The sequence below is a fragment of the Onychomys torridus genome, chromosome 7 (genome assembly GCF_903995425.1).
Source record: "Onychomys torridus chromosome 7, mOncTor1.1, whole genome shotgun sequence".
Lineage (NCBI taxonomy): Eukaryota > Metazoa > Chordata > Mammalia > Rodentia > Cricetidae > Onychomys > Onychomys torridus.
In genome coordinates, this window is record NC_050449.1 from 17,095,705 (window position 1) to 17,105,440 (window position 9,736).

General features: G+C 51.1%; 1 protein-coding gene across 2 annotated transcripts; it reads right to left on the reverse strand.

Moving 5' to 3' along the window:
* Positions 1-855: 855 nt before the first annotated feature.
* On the reverse strand, positions 856-6,574 carry Elof1 (elongation factor 1 homolog). 2 transcript variants are annotated; one of them, XM_036193015.1, is made up of 4 exons: positions 6,480-6,574; positions 2,023-2,156; positions 1,798-1,868; positions 856-1,513 (listed from the first exon to the last, which is right to left on the reverse strand). In XM_036193015.1, the coding sequence occupies exons 2-4, from the start codon at positions 2,136-2,138 to the stop codon at positions 1,449-1,451; spliced, it is 252 nt and encodes an 83-aa protein (XP_036048908.1). In that variant the 5' UTR covers positions 2,139-2,156; positions 6,480-6,574; the 3' UTR covers positions 856-1,448. The 2 variants fall into 2 exon arrangements, with proteins under 2 accessions (XP_036048908.1, XP_036048909.1); XM_036193016.1 differs by lacking the exon at positions 6,480-6,574 and adding an exon at positions 2,383-2,459.
* Between the last annotated feature and the right edge of the window lie 3,162 nt (positions 6,575-9,736).

Sequence of the window (9,736 nt, forward strand, 5' to 3'; positions counted from 1 at the left end):
AGAGCAAGCAGTGCTCTTAACCTCTGAGCCATCTGTAGACCAGGCTGGACTTGGACTTGAACTCAGAGATCAGCGTGCCTCTGCCTCCCAGTACTGAGATTAAAGGCATGTACAGACGTGCACCACCACCACCACCACCACCTGGCCAATTATGTTTTAAGTGGTGTTATACATCTGTAATTCTGCTGCTTAGAAGGCTGAATCTGAGAAGATCCCGGCTGCACAGTTTGTCTCAAACACTACCACTCATTGGGTGGGGTGGCACACACACACCCTAGCACTTGGGGCAGAGGCAAGCAGACTCCAAGGATGAGGCCAGCCTGGTCCACACAGTAAAATCCTGTGTTAACCTCCACGCCCGGAAACACACACACACACACACACACACACACACACACACACACACACACACCAAACAAAAACAAAAACACCTAACCAAGAACTGAGAATGTACCTCAGTTGGTAGAGTATTTTCAAGGTCAAGGTCAGCCTGGTATATGATACCCACCCCCAATCACTACTAACCCTGCCCTCACAAAGAAAACAATAGAAAAATAGTTTGAAAAACTGACCAATGGGCTGGAGAGATGGCTTAGAGGTTAAGAGCACTGACTGCTCTTCCAGAGGTCCTAAGTTCAGTTCCCAGCACCCACATGGTGGCTCACAACCATCTGTAATGAGATCTGGCGCCCTCTTCTGTATACATATAAATAAATAAATCTTAAAAAACAAAAACAAAAAACTGACCAAACCATACACCATAGAGCTACCAAGATCTCTCCTGAATGCCTTAGCCCCAAATTCCACTTCTCCTTCTGGGACCTCATAACCCAAGAAAGCACAGATAGCCAGGGATCCACACCGGCTGCTTTATTGACAGGCTTGTGAGTAACAGCTGTTCCCGAACCAGCCCCTACCTTTTCTACAAAAGCAAATGAAGAGGAACACGGGCTCCCCGGCAAAGCCTAGCCCAAGGACCTGGTTGGTCTGTAGCCTTGACTCCCAGGCCATAGGCTGGGAAGGATGAGAAGTCCAGTTTCCCAAGGGCAAGGTGCTGGTGAGGTGGCTGAGGAGACTGGAGGTCCCACAGCTATCCCTTGCCTGGGATGTAAGGAAACTGTCCCCAGAGGAGCCAGGAACCTAAAGCTTGGGACAGGGGTGTGGGCTGAAGGAGTAACTAAAAGGTTTTCAGAGTTATTTGAGGCCTAAGGTTCTGAAGTTTGAGGCCACCCTGGGCAGCATGGTGAGACCCAGCAACCCTCACCTCCACCCCACCTACAAGCAGTCACAGCCACCATTACAGCCACACACACACATCTACTCATTCACACCCACTCCATACACAGAGGGAGTCTGTCACAGCCCTGGACCTACACCCTGGAGCCCTGGAATGTCTCTGGATTGGTACCCAGGTCGGGGACTGCTGAGGGGGCAGGTCCTTGATATTGCTACTGATTGGCTGCCTCGCAGGCGTCTATCCAATCGCTGTACACATCCACTGGTTCTGACAGATCTGAAACACAGGTCAAGGATGGTTTGTGGCAATGAAGTCCTCCTGAGCACATTTCTGCTATGACAGGGCCAATCAGATCCCTGCCCTGGGCCTGTCACTTAGTGTTAAGTCAGCAGACAATGTCCATTCCCGCAGGTAGCAGTGGCTCCGGAACTGGCCACGGGCCAGAGCAGGAGTGACTGACAGTTCCTTGTCTTTGGTCACCAGCCCTTGAGCAGGCCAGGCCAGCCCCAACTCCCACCCACTTCTCCCATTCTCCGAGAAACATGATTTTCCAAGGATACATGTGATGGGTGTCTGGAATTCCTCTAGGCACACGGTACAGGAGATAACTCCAGTGTTGCGAGCTCGGTCCCTACAATGGGACAAGGTGGAAGGATACGTGAGAAACAACCCCAGCCTGTCCTGTGGGGGCAGCCCTGCCAGCAGGAAGGCTCAGGGTAAACAAGGCGGAGCAGAGGCCTGGATGCCCACAGTGGTAGGCTGGTCCACCTTAACCGCCCACTTACATTTTCACATCACAAGACTTCTCATGGTTGCAGAAGGGGCAAGTGAACTGGGTCTCCAGGGTGCCTGTCATCTTCTTCTTGGGGGGTGGCTTCCGTTTAGACTTCCTTCTTCCCATGGCTGCAGGGGATGAAAGCTGGGGGCAGAGGAGGACAGGGGTCAGAGGCTGGTGGACGCTGGCCACTCTCCCTCCATTCTCTGGAGGCAGGCTGGAGGACCAGCAGTGCCCGTGGAGAAAGGAAGACGTCCACGGGGACATCCAGGCTTCTACCCGAGGAACCCAGGCCCCTGATCTTAGACACATCAGTTCTTGTGTACACTTTGGGCTGAGAACAGCCTTTAACCTTGGTTTCTCAACTTACTGTGTGACTCTAGGTAGGTCACTTAAGATCTCTGTGCTCAGAAGAAGGTAGGGGTGGACAGCTGGCTGCAGAAAAAACAGGACAGAGGGGGTCAGGACAGAGGGGGGTACTCAGCACGGTGAGTGCAGCCTGTTGAGGGAGGGAGGAGTTGAGTCCAAAGAGCGACTAACAATGAACCTGATGACTCACGCTAGTCCAAGTCCAGAAACCTACCCAAAAGCCAGGCTCAGCGGTGCCTCCTGTGACCCGCACTCTGCCTGAGTGGGGACGGGAGGCAGAAGCAGGAGAATCGCTCGGGAGCTTGCTGGCTAGGGACAAAGTGTGATGGAAGGCGAGGGCAGACTCCCCAAACACTAGCCCTCTGACCTCCACATGCATGAGGTAGGAGGTGTAGTCTCAAGCAGGACTGGTTTTTTGGAGGTGGGGGTGGGAGTGGGGTGGGGGAGTGAGACGGGAACCAAATGAACCGAACAAGTAAGTGACAGTCGTGTTTGCATGGTGCTCAGAGCTGTGATGGGGACACAGGCTGGGAAGAAAGGCCCACAGAACCGCTATCTTTGTGGGTCTTTCGCTCTCTTAAAAGAAAAGCAGGGTAGTGTCAGCACGCCCCTTTAATCAATCCTGACAGTCAGGAGGCAGAGGCAGGCAGGTCATGGTCTATGGAGCAAGTGCTAGGAAAGCCAGGGCTACATTGAGAGACTTGTCTCATCCCTCTCCGCCACCCCCCAAAGAAACAAAAACAAACCCCAAACCAAACATGGTCTCCATTCTCAAATATCAGAGGATGACTTTGACCCCTGGTCCTCCCAAGAGGACCAAGACTGTAGGCATGAGCTACCTGCCATGCCTGGGTTTCCCTGACACTGTCATGGTAATACTGATTATCACTTGACGGACTCTAGATCACTTGTGGGGGTCTGGGCACGCCAGCTCTCTTCATTAGGTTAATGACCGTGGAAAGACCCACCCTAAAGGAAGGCAGTGCCATTTCTTGGGCTTCGGATACAGACAGAAAAAAAGGGGGGGGGAGGGGAGGACCACCCAGCTGAGCATAAGCATTCACTGCCCTATGCTTCCTGACTCTGGACACCCAAAACCAGCCGCCTCAAGCGACTTCCACTCGGACATACCTGCTGTGGAGCCTTGAGTCAATTTTGTCAGTGACTACCACAGCAACCCCGAAAGTATCTAAGACCCAAGTCTAAGACGCAAGAAGAGGTGGCTTGGAGAAACGATGATCTCAGTGCGAGGGACAAGGGCGGATGGCTTGTCGGCAGGCGGGCAGGAAGCAGCAGCAGCCACCACTGACCCCAGTCTCGGAATGCACTCAGAATGCCTTTGAGTCACTGATCCCCGTGGTACCCCCACATGACACACCACAACCGCCCACTGTTTCTGGGCCAGACCTCCTCAGACAAGGGAGGCTGTTGGGGTACCCAAGAATGGAAAGGGCACTGACACTCATATTCGTTTACAGCTCACTGTGTGACCCACCTTGTGAAAGAGTCTCACTGTAGCCCAGGCTGGTCTGGAACTCACTATGTAACTCAGGTAGAATTCTCTATGTAGACCAGGCTTGCCTCAAATCCAGAGAGATCTGCCTGCCTCTGCCTGAGTTAAAGGTATGTGCCATGACACATTGCTCTTATTTTAAAAAGGGAAAAGAAAGAAAAGAAAAAAGGCCAGCACCTTGGCACATGCCTGAAATCCCAGAACTCAGGAGATTCAGGCAGAAGGAGAGAATTCACAGCAAGTTGGAGACAGGGTCTCAGTGCAGTAGCCCACCCTACACTGTAACCCCAGCACTTCCGGATTACTGAAAGTGGGAGGCCATCTTGGGCAACAAAATAAGTTCAAAGTTACCATCTCAAAAAAAAAAAAAAAAAAAAAAGGGCGTACTCGCTTTGGCAGCACAGATACTAAAATTGGAACGATACAAGACAATAATAAAATTTTAAAGATCTGTGTTAATAAACTTTTTTTGGTTTTTGTTTGTTTGTTTTTGGAGACAGGGTTCCTCTGTGTATCCCTGGCTGTCCTGGAACTCAGAGAGCCACCATCAGCCTGCCTCTGCCTCCCGAGTTCTGGGATTAAAGGTGTGCACCACCACCGCCAGGCAACGTGAAAACTGGGTGAATTCAGCTGATAGTAGTCTAGCGTGTAGCAGGCTCTAGGGCAGTGGTTCTCAACCTGTGGGTCTCAGGGTTGCATATCAGAAATTTGTATTAGGATTCACAACAGCAGCAATAAGGTTATGGTTGGGGTGACCATGGACAAGCTGTTTGAAGGGTCGTAGCACTAGGCAGGTGAGAACCACTGCTGTAGGCTGTCATGCCCAGCCCATTGCTTTCAAGATTCAGTCACTGGGGCTTCACTGAGCCGCACTGGCTCACTCAGGAATCCCAGCACCAAAGAGGCAGAAGGAGGAAGATTGTCATGTCCTCAGCCAGCCTGAGCTACACAGTACAGCAGACCAAAATAGAGCAACACAACCAAACCATGCATGTTGGGCTGGCATGCAACCCCAGCACTTGGTAGGCTGAGGCAGGATGTTGTCATGACTTGGAGGCCACAGACTGTCTCACAAATCCAAAACAATGGGGCTGACCCAGGTTCAATTCCCAGCATCCACATGGTGGCTCACAACTGCCTGTAACTCCAGTTCTAGGGGATCTGATGCCCTTCTCTGGTGTCCTAGGACACTGCACGCGTGTGGTGCATCCATACGCATAAGATAAAAACAAATAAATATTCAAAAGATCTGTATTAATAAATAGTTACAGATGACAGGCTTTCTCTCTCTTTTTGTTTTTCGAGACAGGGTTTCTCTGTGTAGCTTTGCTCCTTTCCTGGATCTCACTCTGTAGCCCAGGCTGGCCTCGAACTCACAGAGATCTACCTGCCTCTGCCTCCCGAGTGCTGAGATTAAAGGCGTGCGCCACCAACGCCGGCAGATGACAGGGTCTTAACAAGAAATCTCATAACTGGATGAATCTTAAAGATCGCTACGAGGTTATTAGAACTAAATCAAAGTTTCTGAGATGGGGCTACTTTGGGTGAAAGCGGAGTGAGTCATTTAGGATGAAGCCTGGATGAGACAAAAGGCAGCTTTGATACAGGAAAGCCAGGGAGAGAGAGAGCTGCCAGGGTCTGAGGCAGATGAAGCGTCTTCTCACTGTTCTACCTCATAGAGTATGCCTGAAGCTCGAGGAGCAACAGGGATAAAGTATGAGATGCACAAGAGGAAAGCATAGGCCAGCCCCAGACCTGGAAGGATTGCTGGCGTGTAGTCTGGTCCCGCAGCTGTCTGTTTCCCTCCAGTCTGGCCCTGGCAACCACCTACAACGGAATCACAGACCTTCCGCAGGCCATCTTGGGCCACCTCGGTCGATCCTGTCTCGGCGGGTACAGGCACTGCTGCCACGCCTGACAAGCTGAATTTGGTCTCCGGAACCCACGTAAAAGTGGGAAGAGAGAATGTACCCCGCAAGTTGTCCACTAACCTCTGAACACAGACACATAATACACATAAAGATTTATAAAACTTTCAAAACAGGGTAAGCAAGATGGCTCCGCAGGTAACGATGCTGCCTGCCAAGTCTGACAGCCTGAGCTCAATTCCCTGGACCCTCACGGTGAAAGGAGAGACCCGACTCCTGCAAGCCGTCCTCTGCACACAAACAAGTCCCCGTCCCCTTACACTCCTTCTGGGTCCTCCAGCGTCTACAACCCTGCCGTCCCATCTCCGAGGAGGGATTTCACCACGGCTCAATCCCCAGCATCCACAGCGTACACCTCAAGCACGTAACAGCTACCTGTTGAACGAATCAGTTTCCTGAATCTCTGCGTGGCCCCAGAATCCCATCGGCAAGCTGCACCCCACCCCACCTGCGAACCAGCCGTGATGTCTCCAGGCGACCGGGGCGGCGAGAAGGGGTCGCGCCGGAGGAGCGACGCCATCAGCCTCACCCAGGCTCGGGCACCTCACACTCGGCCGTCCGCAGAGCCATGCCCCGGCCTCGGCTCCACGCCCGGCGGCTGACCTAGACAAGAGCACCCGGCACCGCCCGGCCCGGCGCCCGAGACCCCGCACCTACCTGTACCAGCCCTGCCTCGCAGCCAAAGCCGCTTCACCCGGGAGACGCTAACTTCCGGCCCCTGACGGAAGCGGAAACACACCGCTTTGGTTTCCCGCCTACTCGGCCGCCGAGTGAATGATCCTGTAGACCCCGCCTCCGTCAACTGCCCGTCTCTGCGCGCGCGCGATGTCTGTCGCAGCGCATGCGCTCCAGCGGACTCCCAGCGCGTTGCCTGGGGTGACGGTGTTGGATTCGCGGTGAGCTGAGCTGTGCGTCCGTCTGTGCTCTCCCTGGTTACGGGACTCCTCTCGCTGTCTTCTCCCCAGTCACAGCTTCTCCCCGCGGCAGCGCACCTGGGTCTTCCCAATCTCCATGCTCACTCGGATATCCTAGCCCTGGAGGAGGCTGGTTGGAAAGAGGAAGGCAGTCAGCGGGAGTGAGGGACACGAGAATGGGTAAGAGGGGACTCAAAGTACGTTATATACATACATGAAGACGGCACAGGGAAGCCCACTAAGTGTGATTAATATAGGCTAGTGCAAAACAAAAAACACCTCGGCCCCAACCCTGATCACCGAGGAGGTGGAGAGACGGAGGATTAGGAATTCCAGGTCGAGCCCGGAGGTGGTGATTCACTTATTTAAGCACTTGGGAGGCAGAGGCGGGTGGATCTCCGAGTTCCAGGCCAGCCTGGTCTACAGAGAGAGTTACAGGACAGTCAGGACCACACAGAGAAATCCTGTTTCGAAAACAAATAAATAAATGCAAGGTCATTCTTGGCTATTGTGAAGGCTATTCTTGGTTGTCAACTTGACTATATCTGGAATGAACTACAATCCAGAAATGGAGGGCACGCCTGTGAGGAGTTTTTTGTTTGGTTTGAAGTGGGTGAGTCCATTTCCAGTCTAGACCTCTGAGACAGGAAAACTCAGCTTTGATTTGGATCTTAAGGTGGGAAGACAAACACCTTTAATTCAAATCTTGAGGTGGGGAGACACACCTTTTGTCTGGACCATACCTTTTACTGGAAATCTATATAAAGACATAGAAGGAGGAAGCCTTTGATTTTTGCCTGCTTCCCCTCACCTTGTTAGGGAATCCATTCCTTCTCTGACATTGGAGCCTACTTCAAGACCAGCTGAGACACCCAACCTTGTGAGACTAGGCAACTAATAGATTTTTGTTTTTTTGGAGCTGAGGATCGAACCCAGGGCCTTGCGCTTGCTAGGCAAGCACTCTACCACTGAGCTAAATTCCCAACCCTCTTTTTTTCTTTTTAATGTATTTTACAAGACAGTTAAAAAAAAAAAGATTTATTTATTCATAATGTATACAGTGTTCTGCCTGCATGTATACCTGAATGCCAGAAGAGAGCACCAGATCTCATTACAGATGGTTGTGAGCCACCATGTGGTTGCTGGGAATTGAACTCATAACCTCTGGAAGAGCAACCAGTGCTCTTAACTTCTTGAGCTATCTCTCCAACCCCTGAAACTACTAGATTCTTGAACTTACCATTCACAGCTAACCATTGTTGGATTAACTGGACTGCAGTCTATAAGTCATTCCAATAAATCCCCTTTTATATATATATAAAATATATTTATATATTTGGAGAGAGACAGGAAGAGAGTGAGAGAGAAGCATTCCATAAGTTTTGTGACTCTAGAGAACCCTGACTAATACAGCTACAGATTGAGTGTGAGGCCAGCCTGGGCTATAAAGACACAGACACAGACACACACACACACACACACACTTTTTTTTAAGGCCACTCTAGCTGCTGGAGGGAGAGTAGACGGGGTTGGGGAGCTGAAGAACAGTTTGAAACTGTTGCAGTAGCTGAATGGATTGTGGCCTCAGGTGGGCCAGTGTTAATGGGAACAAAATAACTTTATACATCTAGAAAGATAGGCAAACCGTTTCCGGAACTGAGAGGCACAAATTCATATTCCCTGCAATGTATCAAAGACTATGACATGATGGGTAGATTATCAGGCTTCTGTGCAGCAGAGAGGGGCATTTGGGGCTGAGAACATTTGATGGTGGCAGAAGTTATCAGACGATCTGAAAAGATGGGGAGGCTTGGGAGCAGGTAGGCTGGTGCTCAGGTTGAAAGAGGAGCCCCAGGAAGAACTGAACAGGCAGAGCTCCCAGGTGCTGCCCTCAGAGGAAGAAGGCTAGGGTCTCCACAGGGAAGAAATCAAGCATAGTTTGGCCTGTAATAAGCATGGGGTAAAGGCTGAAGAGATGGCTCAGCAGGTAAAATACTTTCAGGGCAAGCTTGAGGATTGGAGTTTGAATCCCCAGTGCTTGCATAAATGGCAGATAGGTGTGGTTCCCCACTTGTAATCTGAGACTGTAGGAGGTGGAGACAGGACCCCCAGAGCAAGCTTGCTAACTAAATGAGGTGAGTTCTGGGTTCAAGAGAGACCTTGCCTTGATATAGAGGTGGAGAGCAATTAAGGAAGGCTCTCTGGCCTCCACATGCAGACCCTCACAAACGTGTGGGACACATGCTTCTTTTTCTCTTAATTAAAGGCTACTGGCCATTAAGATGGCTCAGCAGGTAAAGGCACTTTCTACCAAGCCTGTCAGATCCCTGGACATGGTAGAAGGCCAGAACTGATTCCTGCAAGATGTGTACACACACACACACACACACACACACACACACACACACACACACACGGTGGGGAGAAGTGCTTAGCTGTGCCACATGTTACTCATGCTTTGAAGAGAATAAAGGAAACATGCTAACTATTGAGTTTGGTGTTTGTCCCTGGGGACCTTAACAAGACATTTCTTGCTGGGTGGTGGCGGTGGCGCCAGCGGTGGAGGCCTTTAATCCCAGCACTCAGGAGTCAGAGGCAGGCGGATCTCTGTGAGTTCGAGGCCAGCCTGGGCTACCAAGTGAGTTTCAGGAAAGATGTAAAGCTACACAGAGAAACCCTGTCTTGAAAAACAACAAACAAACAAACAAAAAAGAGTTATTTCTTTAGTGTTGTTACTTGAGGTGTTTATTTAGAGTGGATGATCTCTAAGATGTCCTACAGGGGGCAGTGTCATCCTTGAAACTGCCTTTCCTGAAGACATTTCCCAGTGTTGGCAGCTCCAACTCACACAAGGCCTAAAATCCCAGCACTCACCTGGCTGTGGTGGCGCACGCCTTTAATCCCAGCATTTGGGAGGCAGAGCCAGGCGGATCTCTGTGAGTTTGAGTTCTACAGATCGAGATCAAGGACAAGCTCCAAAACTACACAGAGAAACCCTGT

Excerpts from the sequence above, each read along its gene's own strand:
- Elof1 (XM_036193015.1), bottom strand. The coding sequence starts at position 2,138 with ATGGGAAGAAGGAAGTCTAAACGGAAGCCACCCCCCAAGAAGAAGATG. Across the intron at positions 1,869-2,022 it reads AAGTCTTGTGATGTGAAAAT|GGACCGAGCTCGCAACACTG; the intron begins GTAAGTGGGCGG and ends GTCCCATTGTAG. Across the intron at positions 1,514-1,797 it reads ATTCCAGACACCCATCACAT|ATCTGTCAGAACCAGTGGAT; the intron begins GTATCCTTGGAA and ends CCTGTGTTTCAG.